The 25,256-nt window shown below is 42.3% G+C and overlaps 2 protein-coding genes across 3 annotated transcripts in view; both read right to left on the reverse strand.

Annotated features, from left to right (window-relative positions):
* The window catches only part of Klhdc2 (kelch domain containing 2), a 15,549-nt gene extending 3,361 nt beyond the window's left edge, over positions 1-12,188 (reverse strand). The window contains exons 1-8 of the mRNA XM_008829862.3: positions 11,765-12,188; positions 8,868-8,947; positions 5,576-5,693; positions 3,236-3,351; positions 2,860-2,941; positions 2,473-2,556; positions 1,837-1,917; positions 1,703-1,761 (exon numbers count right to left, since the gene is read on the reverse strand). Coding sequence (XP_008828084.1) covers positions 1,703-1,761; positions 1,837-1,917; positions 2,473-2,556; positions 2,860-2,941; positions 3,236-3,351; positions 5,576-5,693; positions 8,868-8,947; positions 11,765-11,917 — 773 coding nt within the window. The 5' untranslated portion in view covers positions 11,918-12,188. The remainder of the gene's footprint in view (positions 1-1,702; positions 1,762-1,836; positions 1,918-2,472; positions 2,557-2,859; positions 2,942-3,235; positions 3,352-5,575; positions 5,694-8,867; positions 8,948-11,764) is intronic.
* Positions 12,189-18,275: 6,087 nt separating this feature from the next.
* Positions 18,276-25,256, reverse strand: part of Klhdc1 (kelch domain containing 1) — a 44,457-nt gene continuing 37,476 nt past the window's right edge. The window contains exon 11 of one of the 2 annotated variants that reach the window (XM_029561982.1): positions 18,276-21,249. In XM_029561982.1, the coding sequence (XP_029417842.1) occupies positions 21,063-21,249 (187 nt within the window). In that variant the 3' untranslated portion in view covers positions 18,276-21,062. The remainder of the gene's footprint in view (positions 21,250-25,256) is intronic. The other variant, XM_008829863.3, reaches the window with a different exon arrangement.

Below are 25,256 nucleotides of genomic sequence, written 5' to 3' on the forward strand. Positions count from 1 at the left end.
GTGTGTGTGTGTTTTTGAGAGAGGGTCACTAGTCCCAGCTAGCCTTGAACTCACAGAGATCTGCCTGCCTCTGCCTCCCAAGTGCTGGGATTAAAGGCATGCGCCACCATACCCAGCACACCTACATTTTTTTTTTTTTTTTTTAAAGGCAGGCTTGTGTTCTGGTAATGGGGGCAGATCCCTGGAGTTCCAGCCAGCATAGCCTACTTGGTGAATCCCAGGCCAGTGAGAGACCATGACTCAAAAGTTAAAAAGAGGGCTGGAGCGATGGCTCAGCAGTTAAGAACACTGTTCTTGCAGAATACCCAGGTTCGATTCCCAGCACCCACATGGCAGCTAACAAACTGTAACTCCAGTTCCAGGGGATCCGATAGCTTCTTCTGTCCTCCACAGGCACTGCATGACATGGGTGCACTTACATTCATGCAGGCATAACACTCATAAAAATATTTTTTATAAAATATAAGTAAAAAAGGATTTACAGGGCTGGAAGATAACTCAGCAGTTAAAAACACTAGAAGAGGACCTGAGTTCAGTTCCCAGCCATCTACATGGTCACTCACGACCATCTAGAAAACTCTCAGTTCCAGGGGATCTGAGGCCCTCTTCTGACCTCTGGGCATCAGGCATATACATAGTACACATACACACACAAACACTCATAAAAAAATAAAAAAACCAAGATTCACCCTACCGGGCATGGTGGCACATGCCTTTAATCCCAGCACTCCAGAGGTAGAGGCAGGTGGATCTCTGCCTACATAGCGAGTTTAGGCCAGCTGGGGCTACCGGGAGACCCTGTCTCAAAAAGACTAGGGAAAAAAAAAAAAAGATTCACAGCTATAATTCCAGCATCTTGGAAGCTGAGATAGGACAACTACCACAAATTTGAGGCAAGTGTGGGCTACATAGCAGACTGCAGTGTAAGACCCCATCTCAAAAACATACACAAAATTAAAAGGTGGACAGTATCCCAGGGACAGGCTGTCCTTTAGTCTCCATGTGCACGCATGCACACACACAAACTTATTTAAAGCAGACACAGAGAAAATACTCAAGTTAAACTTCAGTACGTGATTATTAAGGGAGATAGGGCTTCTTGTGCAGCTAAGGACATGGCTCAGCAGGTAAAGTGCTTGCCATGTAAGCAAGAAGAATGTTAAAATAATCCCCATCACCTACATAAATGCCAGGACATGGTAGCCCCACCGTAACTTCAGCACACGGAAGACAGAGACAGAAATCCCCTGAGCAAGCTAACTAGACCAGCCATACTGGTAAGCTCGGGGTTCTACTGAGACCCTGCCTCCATGAATAAGGAAGAGTACTCAAGGAAGATCCTCCAGTGTTAGCCTCTACACTCACACTTGTGTACCTGCACATACAACATGCACCCACATGAGCACACATCATGTACACATACATGCCCAAAAGAAAAAAGCCTCTCAGTATTAACTACATACTTCATACTGAACTATGTTCTTTGAAGGCAGAATCAACTTTAAAACACATGCTATGCCAGGCACATAGTTATGGAAACTGAAAATAAAATTCCTTCCTTAAGGCCCCCAGTAATCATATTTATTTAAATCCATAATTATAGAAACTTTGAGTATGTTCAGTATATACAAATAGGGAATAGGGAAGGTGGGTTTGAACTGTATCCTGAAAAACTTCTGAATAGTTACAAAGTAATACCTACAATTCACTCCACTCCCATGTATCCAGATTAAGATAGTGAAGATCATTCATTCTAACATCCTAAAAAAGAGTAAGTAAATAGTTATCATTTTGAAGAATCCAAAAGCAAGTCATTAAAGCTGTCTGTGTACTCACTCGGTATCTGCCACCAAACACAAAGCCCTTGTTTCCAACAGTTGCACAAGCATGAGCAGCACGAGGTGAAGGGGCTTTACCCTATTAAAAAATTGTAAGAATAGCTTAATAAACTTTATAAACAGGGAAAATACCTGTCTTTTTTGAATGTAGGATAAGAATATACCAAAATACTCAGGCTTGTAAAAGCTGATACCAGGCTGGAGAGACGGCTCAGCAGTTAAGGGCACTGACTGCTCTTGTGAAGGACCTGGGTTCCATTCCCAACACCTAACACATCATGGCTGACAATCATAGATAACTCTAGCTCCAGGGGATCTAATACCTTCTGACCTCTGCAGACATTGCACAACACAGGTACACTTACACACATATAGACAATAAACTCATACATATAAAATATAGTAAAAACTGATGCCACGACTGAGAATTTTACTATTTTTGAGATGTGTCAGAATAAGCTAGTTAGTATATTATTTTTAAAAAATAAAGACTGGCACATTATACCTGTATAAGAAGGAAAGGAAATCAAATCTTTCAGTAACTTAAGTTTTGATTTAAAGCTAGATTTATTTACAAGCAAATGAAGCGTCTGCACAAGGTCTCTTAACAAGTTAAGACTCTTCAGTTACTCACAGTAGTTATGGGCTGGCTCCAGGTAAATGTGTCAGTGTCTAAAATATGTACATGATCATTCCATCCTCTTGGATGACTTGAATTCTAGAGAAAAGAGTTATTTAAAATTATACAACCCTTGTCCAATTTATTAAGTAAAATGATCAAAACTACTAGTGAACATAAGATACGTGTGTGGGCTGGAGAGATGATTTAGCAACTCAAGACGCCTGCTGCCAAGCCTGATGACCTGAGTTCAATCCCCACCTGGTAGAGAGAACTGACTCCCCCAAGTTGTCCTCTGACCTCTACATATAACACACTAAATTTTCAAGATGCAATAAAAAAATAACATGTATTATTTCAACACAGTAAATACACCTTGTGTAAATATGAAACTTCACCTACCCAAAAAGACGTTTCATCAAATTCAAAAGTTCCCAATACTTTATCTTCAGGCAAATATCCATATCCTCCAAAAAATATTAGCCTGTTTGATACAAAACAAAGACATTAAATATTCAAGCACCTATAAGCTAGGACAGGAGGGATTTTTCTTATCTTGATAAATGGTACAAGTTGTGTATATGCAAAACTCACATAATAATGGCTAACATGACTATCAGCTAGATTCTAGGTGCTAAGTTAAATGAGCTATGTATTGATTTACTTCATCTTCATTTGAGCATACCCTAATGTGGTATGCTGTATGCATACAATTCTCACTGACTAGGGCACTACAGATTCTGCACAAGAGGCCAAACTTATTGTGCTCCTGACTTACTTGCTTTTATATACCCAGACACCAAGTTTGTCCTTTGACGATGGAGGAATTCCTTGGCAATCAATTCTTTCCCACTGTAACACTCTGTCTGCAGACCTTGAATCCAGCATGTAGAACTGTCACAGAAGCAATGATTTCAATTAGGTTTTGGTTATGCAGAAAACAATGTCAGCATTTACTTGTAGTGTGATTGTGATAATAAAAGCATCACCTAATTCAGTATTACTGAGTAAGAATGCAGACTGGCTGCTACACTGTTCTGGGTCAAGTCTATGAACTTGTAACAAAAAGTACAGTACTTTAAAAAAAAAGTAAATAAATCACTAATGACACTTTTTTGATGTTCAAGTACTTTTGTTTCCATTAGTTACACTTTTATGACAAAGGAACTGGTTATGTGTTCATTTGTATCTTGGCACAAGCTCCTAATCTTGCCTTAACCTTGGATAAGCAGTGTGAATTTTACTGATTTAATTTATAGCAAGACCATATTACCAAAAAACTAAGTTTATCAAATTTACATTCAAATTCAACCTTAATAGAAATGTCTTCAAGGAGCTACATGGTCAGTCAATACTTATAAAGGTTAAATACTCGTCTATCATTCTAAGGGCTCACATCCAGGTAACTGATCATACACACAACACACTTCACTTTTCTAAGTCACCCAAGCTTCCTTTTAAAATGTCAAACATAGACTACTCAACTAGTTGTTTCAGTTACTATTACTGTTTCTGTGACACCCTCCACCACAAACCAGTTTCTCTCCCTAAGCTTCAGGTTGTGTCAGTTACTTTTCCTCCCCTTGTCTGTGTGTTTAGACAGGGAAAGAAGGGGTTTTCTGGAGCTTACCTCACACCATGTGCTCTTCCCAGGTAGCTCAAAGAAGTCCCTAGTTTTTTCTTTTTTTAATTTTCAAATTTTGTTATTTTTATTTTATGTATATACATGTATTGCCTGTGTGTAGGTTAAGTGCACCTGTGTCATGCAATGCCTGAGGCGGTCAGAAGAGGCTGTCAGATCCCCGGGGACTGGAGTTATGTCTGGACAGCTGTTAGCTGCCATGTGGGTGCTAGAATTCAAACCCGGGTCCTCTGCAAGAACAACCAGTGTTTTTAACCGCTGAGCCATTTCTCCAGCCAGAAATCCCTAATTTCTAGGAACAGTTTGAAACCATTTCAGCCATCTGTTCCTCATGTTTCCTCGAATAAGACATGTCTGCGTGTCTCTGTGCCGTGACTAACGGTTCTTTATTTTTCTTTTTTTGGTCTTTTTGAGACAGGGTCTCCCTGTAGCCCCAGCTGTCCTGGAACTCACTATGTAGACCAGGCTGGCCTTGAACTCACAAAGATCCACCTGCCTCTGCCTCCCAAGTGCTGGGCTTAAAGGCATGCGCCACCACGCCGGACTGACGGTTCTTATTCAATTCAAGCATGACCTCTTGGGTAAGCATTTGTTTTCCCCCATCTTACAAGCTCAACATCAATTACTTCCAAAATCAGAGTTGTTATTGTGCACCAGGCTTGGTACCTCTTACAATAAGATGGATGTACTGCACTCATTTAAGCCATTTTCTTTTATGTGTTCCTTCCAAATGTGACCTCCTGAGGTTGGAAATGTATCGTCCATCTTTATGTCTCCAACGGCTTTGTACTCAGCATACAAGGTGCTTACTAAGTTGAAAATAAATGAACTGATAGGAGTCTATCTATATGCTATGTACCTTTCTGAAACATCATTTGTCTTTTATTTGCCTGAAGAGAGCTGACATCCTTTTTCCTATTTGGTAAAAAATATAGCCAAAATCTGAACAGCAATGTCTTAGGGAGACACATTAGAGCAATGTTACTGTTTAAATTTTTTTTCAGCATTAATTTATCCCTATGTTCTTCTGAGTTCATCTTTATCCTCTCCAAATTCTGTGTCTATAATGTTCTTTTAAATTTTTTTCTACTATTAGCCAGGTGTGGTAGTGCACACCTTTAATCCCAGCACCCGGAAGGCAAAGGCAGGCAGAGCTCAGTGAGATCAAGGCCAGCTGGGGCTACAGGGAGACCCTGTCTCAATTCAGTATTTAAAAAAAAAAAATTTTTTTTTTCTATTAACATTGACCTACTACTCATGGTTAAGAGAGCACATAGGTTGCCATCATAAATTGATTTTACAAAAGGTCTAGGTAAGCCCAGGCTGGTAAATACTAAAATGCACATTCACACCACAATCAAGTACGTATTCAACTGGAATACAAATAAGAACAAGTCTAAGGTTAGAAATCTGAGGTGGTCTGAAAGTAAGGAAGGACAAAATTGCCTTGAACCATAGCCCTTGGAAAACACTAACCTTATTTGTATTGCCCCTTGAATGGTGTCCTCCAAACAAGTACAGCACCCTGTCTACACACACAGCACAGCTTCCCGACATAGAAGGAGGAACATCACCTTCAGTGTTGAGTTTTTTCCTAAGGGGGGAAGGGTGAATATAAGTTTTACGAAAGGTAAAAATATAGTATGAATTCTTCTATTTACATCCCTACAATAGCAAAGGCAAAGGAATGAGCTTTCCCCCTCTTACCTGTTCCACACACAGTGGAGGTGGTCTTGTACACAAGCAGAATTAAGAGGTTCTGAAAGCCTGTCAAACATTTTATGAACCATCTCTCTAAATAGTTTGCTTTTTATTTACATGGTTGTAACTGGCTCTTTTGGATTTTGTTTTACATTCATGTGTCTGTGTGTGTGTACCCATGTCACAGCATACCTGTGGAGGTCAAAGGACAACTTGCAGGAGCTGGTTCTCTTCTTCTACCATGTAGGTTCTGGGGATGGAGCCCAGGTGTCAGGCTTAGTGGCAAGCACCTTTTATCTACTGAGACATCTTCCCACCTGTTTCATTTTTAAGTAGGCCAAAACCCAAAAGGAAAACTTCAACATTCCCAGTGTTGGCAGATTAATTCAATAGATACTGTTTATTCAGTCACTTTTTAGCCATTTAAATAAATCTCATGCTTCAGTCGTGATTGGTTATTTATTATCTGCCAGGTACTTATGAATGCTTTCTTTTTATCAACTCATTTTTGAATCTAAGTTTTAAAACTAAGAAAAGCCAGTGTGGTGGCTCACGCCTATAGTCCCAGCACTTGGGAGGCAGAGGCAGGTAGATCTCTGTGAGTTCAAGGCCAGCCTGGTCTACACAGTGAGTTCCAGGACAGCTGGGGCTACAGGGAGACCCTGTCTCAAAAAGACCAAAAAAGAACGAATCAGAGATTCATGATATGTGTGTATATGTATGAGTATGTTTTAAGACAAGGTCTCACTATGAAGCTGGTCTTGAACTCACAGAAACCTGCCTGCCTCTGCCTCCCAAGTGTTGGGATTAAAGGTATGTACCACCATACCTTTAGAGAGTCACAATTATTAATAGTATATTTAAGGCCTCCTGCCTGTACTTCTAGATGCAGTTATTATCACTTTATCTTTGCTTAGTTTGACACAGGCTTAGTTTTTAATCTTTTTTTTTAAATTTTATGTGTATGAATGTATTGCCTGCATGTATGTGAGTGCACCCGTGTCGTGCATTTCCGCAGAGGTCAGAAGGCGGCTTCGGATTCACCTGGAACTGGAGTTAAGGATGGTTCGTAGCCGCCATGTGGGTGCTGGGAATCAAACCTGGGTCCTCTGCAAGAGCAGTTGGTGCTCTTAACCGCTGAGCCAACTCTCCAGCTCCTAGTTTTTTAATCTTTAAATTATTTATATCTTATGTGTATTAGTGTTTTTGCCTAAGTGCACCAGGGTTGTGCAATGCCCACGGAGGCCAGAAGAGGCAGAAGAGGGTGTCATATCCCCAGAAACTGGAGTTATATAGGTGGCTTGTTAGCCAATAACTGCCATGTGGTTTCTAGGAACCCAATCCTCTGTAAAAACAGAAAGTGCTCTTAACCACTGAACCATCTCTCCAGCCCCTAAATTCTTAATCTTGGGAAATATGAAGAATTCCTCTATTGGGAATTATACTTTTATAAATTTCCAGTCCTTTCCTCTGAAAAAAAAGATTAATAGCTTGTATTTGCACTGATTTGCTATTTACAGAAATAATCCTGACCTATTTAAAAATCAAGTAGACTGCCATTTCTGGTTCTAAGATCAACAGTAAAAAAGATGCTGAGCTCTTATCTAATCCTTAAAAGATTTTAGGGTTACCTCTTCAGAGGGGGGAAATGTTAAGAGTAGCAAAAAGCCCCATTTAAAAAAAAAAAAAGCCAGGCGCATGCCTTTAAGCCCAGCACTTGGGAGGCAGAGGCAGGCGGATCTCTGTGAGTTCAAAGCCCACCCGGTCTACATAGGGAGTTCCAGGACAGATGGGGCTACAAAGAGACCCTGTCTCAAAAAGACCAAAAAAAAAAAAAAAAAAGAGAGAATACATGAAGTTGTTCTGGAGAAAGTGATGGGGGGGATATGTGAGGACTTGGAGAGGGTGAGTGGGCATGGATTTGATCAAAACTCCTTATATGCTTATATGAAATTCTCAATAAATTTTTTTATAAGTTAAATTGAGATGGCTCAGCGGATAAGAACAGTGAATGTTCTTACAGAAGACCCAGGTTCAGATCCAAGCATTCACATGGCAGCTAACAACTGTCTGTAACTCCAGTTCTAGGGGATCCAACACCCTCTTCTGACCTCCATGGGCATTGTATGACATGGGTGCACTTCATACATGCAGGCAATACATGCATACAAATGGGAAAAAAAAAAAAGATAGTAAAGAAAAACGTTTCGTTTGTTTTTAAGCATAAAGTTCTCATAAAACAAACTACAGGGAAAACTACTTTATGAATCCCCCAAAAGGCTACCCCAATATTTTGAGAAACACATCAAGTCTACTAATAACGCCCTTGATTACTACTACTAGTAGACTGGCAAAGGACTCTTTCAGATTATCACCAGTTTATATAGAAGAAAACTTAAGTTCTTTTTTCTTTTTTTCCTTTCTGAGACAGGGTCTCCCTGTAGCCCCAGCTGGCCTGAAACTCCCTATGTAGACCAGTCTGGCCTTGAACTCACAGAGATCCACCTGCCTCTGCCTCCTGAGTGCTAGGATTAGAGGCATGCACTACCATGCCCAACTTTAAGTTCATTTTTATTTTAAACAGAACCAACCATTTTTTTCTTCCCCTGGTGGTGGTGATAAAACCTAAGGCCTCATGCCTAGGAAGCAAGCACTTTACCACTTTTTATAACAACATCCCAGAAAATACTATTTTTAAAAAGAGTTGCATAAATTTTTGAGCAGATAAAATTGCAAGTCATGTAAAATCCTCTTCTTAGTCTAGATACTAAACAACAGACAACTAAAAATTGTATATAGAACTTTTAGTATCTTTCCACTCCAGGTTCTTTATATTTACTTCTTGGTACTTTACAGAGCCCTAACTAGAAACTTCTAAGGTTTTCAGAATATCTAGTATTTACTAAATTCAGCAAGTTATCTTAACTAGAATGTTATTTTCAGACTATACAGACAACTTAACATCCTTAATCCCAACATTTTTATTCATTAAAATAAGTTTTCAACTTCCACTGCAACCTTATTTCAAGTTTTTAAGAGTGTCAGCCCCCACCCAATATTCAATTACCATCTTCCAGTCTCCATGTTGTAGATCCATAGTTCTTCTCTGGGCAGATAAAAGTCATATAATCCTCTCACTTGATTACTCTACGAAGAATCAGAGATTGCAAATATAAATGATACTTTAAGGACTAATTATGCATGATCTTGGTCATAAAATTTTTATAGACTTATTATTAATCTTCCAGGACCCTACCACAAACTCATGCTTAATATAGACAGCCCTTCGGTCTTTTGACACAGCACATGCAAGTAGCACAGGTGTCAGGGGTCCTCTGAGGAATCTCTAAAGCCATATGTAGCATGTAGGGACCACGCACCTCATTTCAGCTCTATGACTTTGGAAGACTTGGGTCATGACCAGCAGCACACTGTTCAAGGGCCTGGGTGCTAACAGGGTGTTCTAGCCAAGCTTTTCTTTCATCCCATTTTTCTCTGATGGTGGAACTACAAATATGCAAATACTGAGTCTAATTGAAAACTCTTACATTCCTTGTTCTTTTCTATTTCCCTTCAGGTACTAACTCCTTACAAAGACCCACGGTTTACCATGTGTCTATGCTGCTCTATTTAATCCTCACAACAAAAAATAGTTGGCATTACAAGAAAATGGGTTTTTAAAGTATAATTTGCCTAGGGTTATTAAAGAAGCAATGATGCAACCAGGAATCTTCCTTTCCCTAGACTACTGCCTGACTGCAGCCTTGGATCCTCCCAGGTACTTTCTGACCCTGACACCACAGTAAACCACAGTTCACTGAAAATGAGTCAGGGTCCAATAAGTCTGAATATTAAGCACACAGTAATGGAGATGCTAGCCATGTAACTATTTCTGTCCTGCCACTGAAGTGGTAAGAGAAGCAAAAGGGATGGGCAGACCAACCTGACTTGGGGAGGAAATCTGGCTGCTGTGAAAGAAGCCAGTTTATTACCTATGAAACAGTCTCCAAGGACTTCCTGTGCTTACCATCAGGGTTCCAGACAAGTGTGGATGACTGTGGTTTTGGTACCATATACTTCTGTGATCGTGGTTCTTCCTTCTGTCCAGAACTCCCAAACCCACATTCTTAAGTTTTCCACCCTGACAACTTCCCCACACCCCCAAGAAGTCCCATTCCCATGTGAACATTCTGGGAATTGGAAATCCAAAAATCAAGGGTTCAAGGCCAGGAGCTAGAGAAACAGGTTTAAGTGCACTTGCTGTTTTTTGTTTTTTTTTTTGCAGAGGACCCAGGGTTGGATTCCCAGCACCCACTTGGTAGTTGTTAGCTAACAAAGATCTGTAACTCCAGTTCCAGAGGAACCAAGCCCCTCTTCTGGCCTTTGTGGACACTGCATTCACATGGTCCACTTACATATATGTAGGTAAAACACACATTAAATAAAAAATTTAAAGTAAAAGACCAACTTCGGCTACAAGGAATTGTCTCAGAAGTACAAAAAGAAAAGGAGGAAAAAATATCACATTTCCTCGATGTTGGTTTTTACAACAGAATTATGAATACAGTAGTTTAAACTGAAGTGTGACTGACATTTTAATAATGGTCACTACATATCTGTTCCCTCCCTCGAAGTTCCACACACCAATCAAGTACCCTCTAAATACCTATTCACTGTAGGCTAGGGAAAACATGGCACATTAAAATTGGTAAAATCTCAAAAATGGTCCATTATGATCAGGTCACCAAGTCCCCTAAAATAAACTGTAGAGTTTCAGAGCAAATTACCCAAAGTACAGGTGTAGAAAACTAGATTTCATGCCATGGGGGTGGGGGATGTCCACTTTAAAATTAAAGGGTATGGCCGGGCCTTTAATCCCAGCACTCGGGAGGCAGAGGCTGGCAGATCTCTGTTGTGAGTTCAAGGCCAGCCTGGTCTACATAGTGAGTTCCAGGACAGCTGGGGCTACAGGGAGACCCTGTCTCAGAAAGACTAAAAGAAATAAAAAAAAATAAAAGGGTAGAATGGAGCCAGGCGTGGTGGCCCACGCCTATAGTCCCAGCACTTGGGAGGCAGCTGCCAAGGGGATCTCTGAGTTCCAGGCCAGCCTAGTCTACAAAGTGAGTTCCAGGCCAGCTGGGGCTACAGGAAAACCATGTTTCAAAAAGACCAAAAAAAGGGGGGGGGGGGTAGAATGGATCGGACCCATTCCACCAAATGAAATCCTAGAACCATAGCATACTGTGGAATTCTAAATCCAGTTCAGTAGAACCAGTGAGCACGGCTTTAAACAGGAGACACCAGTTCAGGGTAAGACAAACAGTGCAACTGACTATAAACAGATAATCAGTCACATTGTTTCTTTAGAAGACTAAAGAACTGCACGTCGATGACATATGTTGCTAGGGATTTATTGATTACTGGTGGAAATTTTACATTAATTTTCGTAGTGGGCACTTCTGAAAAACTTCAGTCCCTTCTCAGCTGAAACCAGTAGGAAAATGGCCCTGCCTTCAAGCAATAGGGTGATGGGCATCTGCACAGGTGTAGCTGGTACTGCCAACTAACCAGGCAGGAAGGTTGAGGACTGAGATACCTGCAGCCTGGGCCCATACAGTGGGCAACGGTAACGTATGTGTAAGCCAAGTGGTTCCAAGTGGGGAGGTAAAGTCCTCATGTGGCCCTGGCAACGGGTCTGAGTGGCTCTCGCACACCGCCGCCTCTCCTCTCCACCCTGCTCAATAACTTGGACCGTGGTCACGCGCCGCCCAACCCACATTAACAGCGCCTTGTTGGTAACGTGGCTCCGAAGGCAACAACGCCAGGCGCGGTGAGCGCAAAGCTGGTCTGACAACTGCTCCGAAGCCTGGAGACCAGCTAGCCGGCGAGGGAGACGCCCTCCAGCAAACAGCAGTAGCGAACAGGCGGAGGCAGCCGCTAGTGGAACCGCCCGGCCCCACTGACCTTGTAGCCGCCCCAGACAAACATGTGGTGCCCGTCACTAACGGCGACGTGGCCGCTGCGCTCGGCCGGGCAGGCCAGCTCCATGGCCTCGTAGCTCTCGAAAGCCGGGCCTGGCAGGTCGTCCGCCCGAGCATCCTCGTTGCCATCAGCCATCTTGAGGCGGCCCTCCTGTGCACCGAGCTCGCTCCAGCCGGGGACGCAAGAGAGACAAAGGAAAGCAGAGCAGGGCACCGCGGCGCGCAGCCAGGGCAGGAGGCCAGCCTCACTCCCGCGCAGCGCCTCGGCCCTCCGACCCAGAGCCGGCTCTAGTGCGGGCAACTGCTCGCAACAGGCGCAGGGAAACGCCACGGAGTCAGGACTGCTTCCCGGAGGGAGAACGGCCGATCCGACGGCTCACACTCGCAGTCCGCCCCGCCTCCGGCCTCTGGAGCCTTGTTTACGCCGGGGCCGGAAGCAGCCCGCAGCTGACACCGCCCCCGCACTCCGGAAGCGCAGTCACGCGAGCGCCCCCGCCGTCCTCTGCTGCTCCGTTTCCCCCCGGCGCCTGGTCCTCCTGCTGTCCGGTTCCCCCGCCGCTGGGTCCTCCTGGCCTGCTCACGGCCCTGCGGGAGGAGTCGCAGCCGTGGGCTAGCTTCGCAATAGTCGCCGGGCTTTTTTCTCTTCTGGTGTTGGGGCGTTCTCAGGGCTGTTCGTGAGGTCCGGGTCTCAGCCTCAGCGGGCCGCCTATCCCCGGGCCCACCAGCCCTCGCGCCGCGGCCTTCGCCACCCGCGATCTACCTGGGCGGTTTCCAAACCCGAGTTGCAGCCGCCCCTGACCTGGACAGTTCGCAAGCCTAACCGCCCACCCTTGGGAAGGACTCCTGGGTCTCTACAGTTTGGTCTAACAACGTTCCGATAAGGCTTTAAAAAAATCTTTTATTAATTACGAATAATCTAAACTTGATTCCTTGGCTTTAAAATAAAGCTGGGCTGGAAAACATCTTGTACTGGTCATCTGACCTGTGCCCTCCACACGCACCCACATGAACACGTGCACCCATATACGGACATGACACAAAAGTAAATGAAAGAAAACGATGAACCAAAATTTAAAAAAGAAAAATCTGGTCGAGCAGCACATTCGTGACATCAGCTTGGTGCTCGTACTGTTGGTGGTGGCCGCCTTTCACGTCCTGTTTTTCATTATCCTGAAATTTTCCATCATAGAGGATCCCGCCACTGAAGCCAGGATGAAGGTAGCTTGCATCACAGAGCAAGTCTTCACCCCGATCCACAAGAAGTTAGGCTGCTACCACCACTTTGATTGACTGTCGGTGGATACAGAGTCCCGGGTCGCCTCTACTCTCAAACAGACAGGAGAGCAAGAAGAGCCTGGAGACTGAGCACAAGGATGAGGCCAGTGAGACTGGTGCTGCAGTCCAGGGAGAAGACTAAAGATGAAGGGCTCTGATATGTACAGGTCAAGAGCTGGTGATGAAGTCAGTGGTGAAGGCTGAGTGAGCAGGTGGTGGCCAGCAAGCTCAAGATGTTCAAAGAGAATAAAATGCTTATCTTAGGGAATCATAAAGAGCTGGTCACCACAATGGACCGCATCCTGGATGCTCTGAAGCTTTGTTCTCCTGCCCAGAGCAGCCCCAGGTGTCTACACTTTCCGATGGGAGTAGGTGGGGTAGAGGTAAGTTGAGCATAGGGCCAACACAGGCTAGCACATATGATTCACAAAAGGCTTCAAGGAAGGTAACCTCGGGCTGGCCTCAAACTTTGTATCTGAGGGTGACCTTGAACTTCTGATTCTTCTGCCTTTACCTCCATAGTACTGAGATTCCAGGTGTGCACCACCACATCTGCTTTATGCAGTGCTGAGGATCAAACCCAAGGCCTTGTACATGCTAGGCACTCTACCAAGTGAGCTACATCCCAGCACTCTTCTAAGCTTTCTGTGTAAGGCTGACTATAAAAAGTAACTATAGGCGGGCGTGGTGGCATACGCCTTTAATCCCAGCACTCGGGAGGCAGAGGCAGGTGGATCTCTGTGAGTTCAAGGCCAGCCTGGTCTACATAGTGAGTTCCAGGACAGCTGGGGCTACAGGGAAACCCTGTCTCAAAAAGACCAAAAAAAAAAAAAGTAACTATAAAAGGACTTAGTGACAGGGTTTATCAGTCACAGGCTTTTAAAGCAGTAAAAAGTGGAATAGGAGCCAGGTGTGGTGGCATGGGCCTTTAATCCAGCACTTGGGAGGCAGAGGCAGACGGATCTCTATGAGTGTGAGGCCAGCCTGGTTAACAGTGAATTCCATGGCAGCTGTAAAATGAAACCCTGTCTAAAAGGAAAACAGTGGTTTAAAATGTAAAAGATCATATATATATATATATTATATATATTATATTATATGGATTTGTGGGGGGTTTAGGGTTAGTTTTTGGTTTGGGGGTTTTTGGGTTTTTTTTGTTTTTTTGTTTTTGAGACAGGGTCTCACTATGTAGCCCTGGCTGTCCTGGAACTCACTCTGCAGACCAAGGTGGCCTTAAATGTACAATGAGCAACCTGTCTCTGCCTCCAGAATGCCGAAATTAAAGGCATGCACCACTATCCCATCTTTTTTTTTTTTTTTTAATATGTGTGCCTGCTTGTTTGTATGTGCACCACATGAGTGCCATATCCACAGAGGCCAAAAGAGGGCACCAGATCCCTTGGAACTGGAATTATAGGCAGCTGTGAGCCACTGGATGTGAGTGTTGGAAACCAAACCCATGTTCTCTGCAAAAGCAGAAAGTGCTCTTAAGCAATGAGTCATCTCTCCATCCTCTAAAATGTACAGCAAGACTACTATAACTTGCCATAATTTTGTAAGAAATGTAGATATTTGGAACTAAGTCACTGAAATTTAATCTAAAAAAATAATATATCCAAATGTAAAAAGTTATTTTCAATTCCAACATCTTGGGAGGCTGAGGCAGGGAGTTTGCCATGACTTTGAGAGCAGGCTGGGCTACAGAGTGATACTGTCAAATAAGAGGCCTGAGAAGATGGCCCTGTTGGTAAAGTGCTAGCTGTACGAGCATGAAGACCTGAGTTCAGATCCCCAGAACTCGCAGAAGTATCTGAAATCCCAGCACTGGGCAGGCAGAGACAGGCAGGCCCTTAGAGCTCACTATCTGGCCATCCTGGCTAAATCAATGAGCTCCAGGTTCAGTGAGAGACCCCCGTCTCAAAAATAAGGGAGAGCAACTGAGGAAGACACCCAGGATCAGTGTGCATATGAACCCCCTAAACATATACACCATACACAGAAGAGCATTCTTTAGTCCCTGCACATGAAACAAAGTGAAATGTTTTCTTTCTTTGTGGTTTGCATACTAAACAGCACTGTTCAAGAACATAGAACTTTTAAGACTTTGGAGTATTGACATCAGAATCAAATCTATAACAACATGCTTACAGAGCATTTCTTGGGATGAAAATAAAAATTAGATGAATAGAATCTTGAACGTTTTCAATTCACTATGCCTGCCAGAATAACTTAATTATTAATATAGTTTTAGTGCTCTGAAGGGCATAACAATTATGTCTATTATAAAGAATAAAAGTAGCATTATGAAATTGTACTTTTTAAATATTTTTATCTTACATGTATGAGTGTAAGTGCACCTATGTGGTGCAATGCCCACAGAGGTCAGAAGAAGGTATCAGATCCCCTGGAACTGGAGTTACAGAACGTTGTTAGACAACATGTAGGAGCTGGGAATTGAACCCCAGTCCTCTGCAAGAGCAGCCAGTGTTCTTAACTGCTGAGCCATCACTCCAGCCCCTTTCTCCTAGTGTAGACCAGGCTGGTCTCCATCTCACAGAGATACTCCTGCCTCTGCTGGGGTTAAAGGTGTGCACCACCATGCCCGGTGATATTTTGTTCTCAATTCTACTTCCCCAACAGGAGCTCTCAGAATATACTTGTCACAGGTACAATGTGGACTTGTGTGTGTTGCTATGGTAATGGGAAAGATGTGGACTCATGAATAGACTGAGAAATGTTTTATAATAATAAATTTGTGCTGGGCCTGGTGGTGCATGCCTTTAATCCCAGCACTCAGGAGGCAGAGGCAGGCAGATCTCTGTGAGTTCAAGGCCAGCCTGGCCTACATAGTGAGTTCCAAGCCAAGCTGGGGCTACAGGGAGACCCTGTCTCAAAAAGACATAATAATAATAATAATAATCATAAAATCTTTAAAAATTTTTATCACATTTTATTAATTCTGTGTGAATGCGGGTATGTGTTCCCATGGGCAGAGGTGTGAGCATGCTAGTACTGTGGTGCACATGCAGAGGCCAGATGACAACTTGAAGGAGTCACTTCTCTCCTTTCACTGTGCTGGGTCCTAGGGATTGAACTCATGTTGTCAGGCTTGGTGGCAAGCCCCTTAACCTATGGAGCCATTCCACCAGCCCCATCCTCATCAAATTTTTATCAGAGAGTCTTTTTTCTTTTCTTTTTTTTTTTTTTTTTTTTTTTTTTTTTTTTTCCCTGGGTAGCCTCAAACTCGATATGTAGATCAGACTGGCCTTGATCTTACAGAGATCCACCTGCTTCTGCCTCCCAAGTGCTGGGATTAAAGGCATGCACCATCATGCCCAGCTTGAGCAGCCTTTTAAGTTATATGTATTTAATTTGTGGGGCAGAAAAGAATCACAGAGCTGGACTGGCGATGTAGCGACCAGGCTGGCCTTGAACTCACAATGATCCGCCTGCCTCTGCCTCCTGAGTGCTGGGATTAAAGGCATGCGCCACCAACCCTGGCTCAGAGAGTCTCTCTGAACCAGGTCACTGCTTGATTCCCAGTGGAATCATAAACAATTCCTAACTTGAGTTGCTACAGTACAGTCTGTCAGAATCCTAAAGAAGCTACAGCTTCTGGGAGACTGGATCCAATACCATAAGCAACGTCTCTGGGTGCATGAATCAATGCAGATTTTCTCTAGTCTAATGTGTATAGTTGCTCCTCAGCTTTGGGGAGGGTTAAGTCCCAACCCCATGGCAAGCTGAAAATACTGCAAAATGAAACTGTATTTACACCTAAATGACACTGCTTAGCAGCACTATGCCCTACAAGGGTGGCAGGTGTTTACTATCAGGATTGAGGGGTCCTTTAGATAATTTCGTTTTTTGTTATTTTTTTTTGTTTGTTTTTTGTTTTGTTTTGTTTTTTTTTGGTCTTTTTGAGACAGGGTCTCCCTGTAGCCAGAGCTGTCCTGGAACTCACTATGTAGACCAGGCTGGCCTTGAACTCAGAGAGATCCGCCTGCCTCTGCCTCCCAAGTGCTGGGACTACAGGTGTGCACCACCACGCCCAGCAGATAATCTTGTTTTTAACTTTACTCAGTCATGTGTCACTTAACAAAGAAAGTTTAAAACAACACACAATCAAATGATATCATGGTTTTGTGAAAATCATAAAGTGTGGTACACACCTTTGATTCCATCTATCACTAGGGAGACAGAGGCAGGTTGTTCTCTGTGACTTTAAGGCCAGCCTGGTCTACATAGTGAGTTCCAGGACAGCCAGGGCTACACAATGAGGCACTGTCTCAAAAAAAAAAGTATACTTACACAAACATAGCTATGACACCACTAAGTGGCATCCAAGAGAACCACTGTTATATATATGTAGCTTGTGGTCTGTTTACATGTGCTATGGCTCATGACTATATTTGGGTGTGATGGTTAATCTTGGTTGTCATCTGACAGGATCTGAGTGGGCTTATGCGGGCATTTCCAGGAAGAATTAGCTGAAGGGTCTAGAAGACCCTACCCTGGAGTAGGCAGCACCTTCCGGCAGGTGGCCCACATCATACAGAATTCAAGAGATGAAGCAGTGTTGCCTGCCTGCCTGCCTGCCTCTGCTGCTTGCTGGTGAGAGTGTCTGTTAATGCTCTGTTGCTGCCATCCTTCCCTAACTCCAGCCTCTTCAGCCTTCCAAAGTGGACCGAAGACCTGCAACTCTCCAGGAAGCTTCTAGGCCTTCAGCACCAGGTTGGGCCTGCTGAGGCACCTAGCTTTGAGAACCCAGCAGCTATCAGGTTCTGAGTCTTGTCTGAGTGCAAATGACCACTGATGGACTGCCCAGCCTCCATGGTGTAAGCTATTCTAGTAAATTCCTTTTTATTATACACTCTCTGCCAATTCTGTTCCTCTAGAGAATCCTGCCAAATACACTATGTGACACCAGATTGTCTTCACATAAGTCAACCAAAACAACATATGAGGGCCAGCAAGACGGCTCAACTCTGCCTCTGTGTGTATATATGCACACATGCATGCACACACAGAAATAAATGTAATAAAAAGCATCTGGCAACAAATTGAATACAGAGCACATACGAACCTAGCTGTCTTCTATTAAGCAGATTTATTTTAAAAATGCAAATCAGGGACTGGAGAGCTGGCTCCGGGGTTAAGAGCAATGGTTGCTCTTGCAGAGAACCCAGGTTCAATTCCCAGCACCCAGACGGCAGCTAACAACCATCCATAACTCCAGTTCCAGGGAATCCAACACCCTCTTCTGGCCTCCACAAGTACAGCACGCCCTTAGGGGTATTTACATACGTACAAGCACAACACTCATAAAATAAAAACATTTTAGAAATCCTTGAGTTGTCTTAGCAAAGCAACAGAAGACCTCTAACTTTTCAAACATTGCTTATAAACTGCTCCATCTTATCAGATATAGAGAAAATTAGAGTCAATCTAAGAATAAGATTCTCCAGCCAGAGAGCTAACTCAGCAAGTAAAGGTACATGCTGCCAAGCTGGACAGCCCAAGTTCAATCCTCAGTGCCTATATGGTGAAAGGGAAGAACCAATTCCCACAAGCTATTCTCTGACCTGTTTATGTGCCACCCCACAGTAAATAAATAATAATGTAGAAAATTCAGAAAGAATAAGATTGTCCTCATAAAGATAAAACAATTAAAAAGTTCCTTATAGGGCATTTGAAATTCAGTGACTAATGACACTATTAACTGTCTTACCACAGAATGTCTGCACAACATTCTTTCACTAAAAAAATATTCTTGGGGACTTCCAGCTTCTGATCTGGCCTGTGAGGAACCTAAAAAGCCACCACACCATCCTCACAAGAAGTGAAAAGCTGAACAAACTCAAAGATCAGCACCTGTGCTCAGGACACTTGCACGCTGCCACAGCAGCCCGGTGTTCTACCCCAATGTCTGTTACCTTGTGATTGCTGGTGCCAGAATATTCTAAGGTAGGGCACAGGGATACCCCAGAAACTAGATATGCTCAGAATCCAGGACCAGGATTCTGTCTCCTCTGCTGTAAGCTAGATCATTAGGAACAATGCTTAGATATCCCGAAGCCAGGAAGAGGGACTCAGCTAAGTCTTTGTCTTGATCCTCAGAGACTTTTGAATTAGGACCTCTGAATGATCTTGGACTTGTTAAGACTTTGGGGACTCACTGAGCATGGTGCACACACCTTTAATCTCAGCATCTGGGAGGCAGAGACAGGTGAATCTCTGTGAGCTCCAGGCCAGCTAGGGCTACAACCATGTGCACTAGGGATGGGATGCTGGGGTTTGAATATGAAAGTATCTGTATTCATGAAACAGGTGCTCCTTATCTGGAGCTGGAAACTAGGAAATTGGATCTTGCTGATGGGAATAGGTCCCTGGGAGTGTGCATCTGACAGATATGTTGAGCCCCAGCCGCCTCCTCCATTCCATACATTCCCAGACATCATATTCTGCCCCATCACCAGCCATCTGATTAAGTTTGGGTATATTTTTGCCTTAATTATAAAATGCTAATGTTTAAATTCATAATAATGCCCCCCAAAGAAGTGTATTACTTGTGCAATTTACTTTCCAAGTTTGTTATGCAGACTAAAAATAGTAAGAAAAATTCACATCAAAATTATTTATTCGATTTTACTGTGTTTGTGTGTGTGTGTACATGATGTATGTGTGAGCACACATGCCACAGCATACATGTGGAGGCCAGAGAACAATTTGATGGAGTCAGTTCTCTCCTTTCACCTTTACACTGGGGTGGGGGATCAAACTCAGATCACTGGACTTAATGCTTCTACCTGATGAACCATGTTGTCACCACACACTGAATTTTTTTACACAAGTGCCTCTGATTGGTCCATACTGACAAAGCTATGAAACAGCGATTCTGTGTACTTTGTTCAATAAATAAAATGTAAACAACAAAATACCCAAATACATAAATAGAAGCTTTACACATCCAAAATGCAGCAGGTATAAAACATTTATCTACAATTTAACAAATACTAAAAAGATTCACTATAAATTATATACACATTTCAATATAGAAATATATTTTTATAGCATTTTAAAGTTCAGAGATAACTTGCATGGTGACAGTGTGGGGAATAATGCTATGTGTTGAACTTTTCAGTAATGAACCATAAGCAGGAAGTTACGGGAAGGGCATGGCTGATAATACAGACAGTGCTTCAACTATGGCAAAAGTACCATTCTGAGGAATAGAAAGGAACAGTTTCCCACTGCTGGATAAATGGTAACACTAAAAACAAGAGAAGATACTAGAGTTTGAACACTGTGGTGTTGGGAGCATCAGCTCTGTACAGGAGGATGGGGTCAAATTGGGGGCTTTTATAGAGCCAGAAATAGTGGACCACCATGCCACGTTACCTACAAAAATTGCTTTAGAAACACTTTTCCAAGGCAAAATATATTTTAACACATCTTGAAAGGTATTACTACATCACATCCCAATATTTCAACACCTGTATGATAAATACACCTCCACTTTATATGCTTAAAAACAGCTCTTAGGGATAATACAAACAGAACTGAGCACGGTTCCCACACTCAAAGGGACAGAAGCGCTGTAATAATGTTATTTAAGGAAACACTTAGGTAATCTTAATGAGGAAATTTATTCTTTATGAAAGTTAATATGTATTTTTATATATTCATCTACACTCATGTTAGGGGATTTCTGAAGTTTTTAGGGTAATTCCAAATTTATACAATCTTTCCAGAAAACAGTGTGTATTGAGTTAAGATCTGTTATAACTGAACTTACTTTTAGAAAGAATACTTATTCTGTTAAGTAAACCAATTTATAAATATAGATAAATGCATTTATATCTTTTTTTATATATCCCATACCATGTAATCATGTTAACAGAGCATTTTTTGTTTCAAACTTTATCCTTTAAATAAAGCCCGAAATTGGAAGGGTAGATGTGTAGACTGATTAAAATGCTTTCACATACAAAGCCTAGAGCAATTCAGCGGCCACTGATCCACTGATACTTATTTTCTGTTTCTTCTTTTTGGATTCTTTGTTCTTTTCGGTAATTGGCTGCAGTCCAAAATGTTATTTTTTTGAGTACTTGCTGTAGAAGTTTAGGAGGTAATAAAGGTATTTGACTTTTTAAAATGATGGCATTTTTACCAATGCAGTCAAGGCACAACCTGTGAATAAAGCATAATACAATTAATAGTTTCTGAGTCCAAGGCTATAAAATATTTCTAGTCAAGCTTTTTTTTTCTTTGCAGAGTTGGAGATTGTAGTAAAAACTTACCTGAAGGCTAGGCAGGTATTCTAACACTGATAGGAAACCTCAGCACTGTAGTGATTCAGAATGTTTTTCCTTGTTTGCTTTTTTTTGAGACAGGGACTCCCTCTATAGCCCAGACTAGCCTTGGTCTTAAAGTAATAATCCTACCTCAGGCTCCCAAGTACCAGGATTACAGGAGTGAGGTACCACACCTGCCAAGTTAAGTACACTTTCCTTTTTTTGTTAAATATTTTCCCAAATAAAAATCATTATTAAAAACTCCAGATGATATTTCTCTTGTGTTATTTGGACTGTGAGAGGATTTCATCGACAACAACAATAATTGTATTTTTATAGCATAGAGACTGTATTTAACCAAAATTCAATGGAAACAGAAAATACAACCAATTACCATACATGATATTCTTTAATTAAAAAGATTCAAGCCAGGTGTGGTGGCACATGCATTTAATCCCAGCAGAGGCAGGCAGATCTATCTACATAGCAAGTTCCAGGCCAGCTGAGGCTACAGGGAGACCCTGTCTCAAACAGACCAAAAAAATAAATAAATAAAAAATTCAGGGGCTGGAGGTATAGCTGAATGGTAGATAGAGTCAAATGGCAGAACACTTGCCTGACATGCATGAAGCCTTAGGTTCAATACCTAGTATCACCAAAACAAAAAACAACAACAACAACAACAAAAAAAAACTCAGAGATAGGGAGAAGGGAGAAGACAGGTGACATGAGAGAACATGGAAGGATGATGAACAGAACCAGCACATGATATCTACATGTATGTAAATACAATGAATCACCTTGACTTATATAATTAATGTGTGGGGGAGGGATGGAAAAATAAGTACAATGTATCCATGTATGATATTCTTTAAAAAAAACCGTTAAATAGTATCTTTCCTATGTAAATTTTTATATTGATAGTCTGGGTAACAAAGTTGTCTAAGATATCAAATCTAAAGACATAAATTGCCATATATGGCAGTCTTAAAATTATGAAACTTTCATGTTTTCTGTTATTTTAACTTTTTGCTTAATTCCTTTTTGTTTTCTGTAACTTTTTTTTCTTCTTCATCTTTTTGAGATAGGGTCTCCCTGTCGCCCCAGCTGGCCTGGAACTCACTATATAGACCAGGGTGGCCTCAAACTCACAGAGATCTACCTGCCTCTGCCTCCCAAGTGCTGGGACTGAAGGCATGCACCACCACGCCCAGCCATCTTCTCTAACTTAAAAAAATTTTTTTTAATTTAAAAAATTTCTGTGTATGAGCATTTTACCTACATGTATGTAAGTACACCACGTGCATGTAGTTTAGAAGAGGGCGCTGGATCCCCTTGAACTGGAGTTATGGACCCTGTGAGTGGTGGGAACCAAAGCAGGGTCTCCTTGTGTAACCCTGGCTGACCTCAACTCCCTAGGCTGGCCTGGAACTCACAGAGATCCACCTGCCTCTTCCACTTGAGTGCTGGGATTAAAGGTGTGTGCACAACCACACCTGGCTTTAAATATTTTTAAAAAGTAATTTTTCTTTTTGACAATTTCAAAAAACAATAATTATAAAACCTTTCGTTTCTCTATTTAAAAGAGGAAGGGAGGAAGGAGGGAAGGCAGGAAGGAGGGAAGGGAGGAGGAGGGAAGGCAGGAAGGAGGGAAGGCAGGAAGGAGGGAAGGCAGGCTTAATTTCTTTTCTTTTTTTGTAGGGTTGGAGGATGGAACATGGGTCAGTTATGCTAGGGAAGCTTTCCACTGCTGATCCACAGCCCAGCTCCATGGTTAACTTCACTGGTCGTTTTTATAAACAGTTAGCTCTGCTCTGCATTTATGTGCTCTCTGTACTCTCTCTCAGGTTTGAGCCCTGGGCTTTGCTATGCTAAGAAAGCACTCTACCACTGAGTGAAACCCCAAGCCCTCTTATGATTTCATAGAAACCGTTACTTTCTATTATGACTAATTCCAAATAGGAAGAGTTAAGACATTCTACATAGATGCAGAAGAAGTACAAGAAAATAAGTTTATCTCAGGTATAAGCATAGCTCTGCTCCTTATGACAGCTGGCCAGTTCCTCATCACTGTGAAAAATAGCTAGTCTAAGCTATCTCAGGAGTAGGAAGTCAGCACAGGAAAAGCCATGTCACCTTTTGCAACAAAGGTAATGAAATCACAGTGACTGATGAAATGCTCTCCAGGAAACAGAATAATTTTTTTTGACAGAGTCTCCCAGACCACCTGGAAGTCACTATATGGACCAGACTGGCCTTGATCTCACAGAAATCCATCTGCCTGCCTCTGCCTCCCAAGTGCTGGGACTAAAGGCATGGGCTACCACACCTAGCCTTTGGTGAATATTTCCTTTTCCTTTTTTATTTCCTAAAATTTTTCTTAGGTTTATTTTGTATTTTTTTTGTCTTTTTTTGAGACAAGGTCTCCCTGTAGCCCCAGCTGTCCTGGATTCACCATGGAGACCAAACTGGCCTCTAACTCACAGAGATCTGCCTGCCTCTGCCTCTGGAGTGTTGGGATTAAAGGCGTGCACTACCACGCCCTGCCATTTTGTATATTTTTTAATTTTTAAGTTTTTTTTTTTTTGAGATAGGGTCTCACTAACTTGCTCAGGCTGCCTGTGTAGCCTAGGCAGGCTTTGAACTTTCAATCCTCCTGCCTCTGCCTCCTGAGCACCTGGGATCACAAGCCTACACTACCATGCCCCCCCCAAAAATCTTGGGGCCAGGTGTGATAGCACATGCTTTTAATCCCAGCAATCCCAGCACTTGGGAGGCAGAGGCATGTGAATCTCTGTGAGATCAAGCTCAGTCTAGTCTACATAGGAAGTACCAGGCCAGCTGGTGCTACAGGAAGACTGTCTCACAACAAACAAAAAAACCTTAATTTTTAAAACCGGAATAAATATCAGATGTATTTATTTTAACATATAGGGAATGGAGAGATTGATCAGCAGTTAAGAGCATATATTACTCTTGCAGAAGACCCAAGTTGGGTTCCTAGCACCCACACAGTGAGGCTCACAACTGCCATTAACTCCAGCTCCAGGTGATCTGGTCCCACGAGTATGCACTCATGTGCACATACCCATAATACAGACACAGATATACAAAATACAAATATAAGTAAAATGTTTATATATATATATATATGAGGAATTTTGGGCTAGAGAGATGACTCAGTGGTTAAAAGCACTTGTTGCTCTTGCAGAGGATCCAGGTTTGGTTGCTAGCACCCACATGCAGTTTAGAACCATCTGTAACTCCAGTTCCAGAGGCTCCTATGCTCTGTTCTGGCAGGCACCATGCGTGCATGTGGTGCACTATACAGATAAAAAAAAAATTTAATGTATTTTTAAAGAGTGTGTACTGAATTCCAGAGACCCAAATTCAATTCCCAGCACCCACATTAGACACCTCACCATCACCTGTAACTCTAGCTCCAGGGGATCCAATGCCTTCTTCTAGCCTCTGTGAGCAATGCATTCATGTGCACAAGTTCACACTCAGACATACACATGTACACATAATTAAATCAATAATTTAAAAAAGCCCCATTAAGGAAGGAAGGAAGGAAGGAAGGAAGGAAGGAAGGAAGGAAGGAAGGAAGGAAAGAAAGAAGGACAAAGTTGTCAGAAAAAAAGTGATGGGGAGCTATGGGAGGTATTGGAGGGGAGAGAGTGGGCGTGGATTTGATCAAAACACCTTATACGCACATATGAAATTCTCAATTAAGTTTAAAAAAATAATAAAAAGAGGACTCATGTCCTATTCATCTTTCTTTATCCCAGCATTTCAACACTAAGTAATAAATGCTTTTTGACCCAACATTTAACATAAAATGATCACACTGGTTGTGCTGTGGACAATTCATTATGATGAATAGTCTTCACACAACAAATA

The sequence above is a fragment of the Nannospalax galili genome, unplaced genomic scaffold (genome assembly GCF_000622305.1).
Source record: "Nannospalax galili isolate Female #2095 unplaced genomic scaffold, S.galili_v1.0 scaffold253, whole genome shotgun sequence".
In the NCBI taxonomy this organism is placed as follows: Eukaryota; Metazoa; Chordata; class Mammalia; order Rodentia; family Spalacidae; genus Nannospalax; species Nannospalax galili.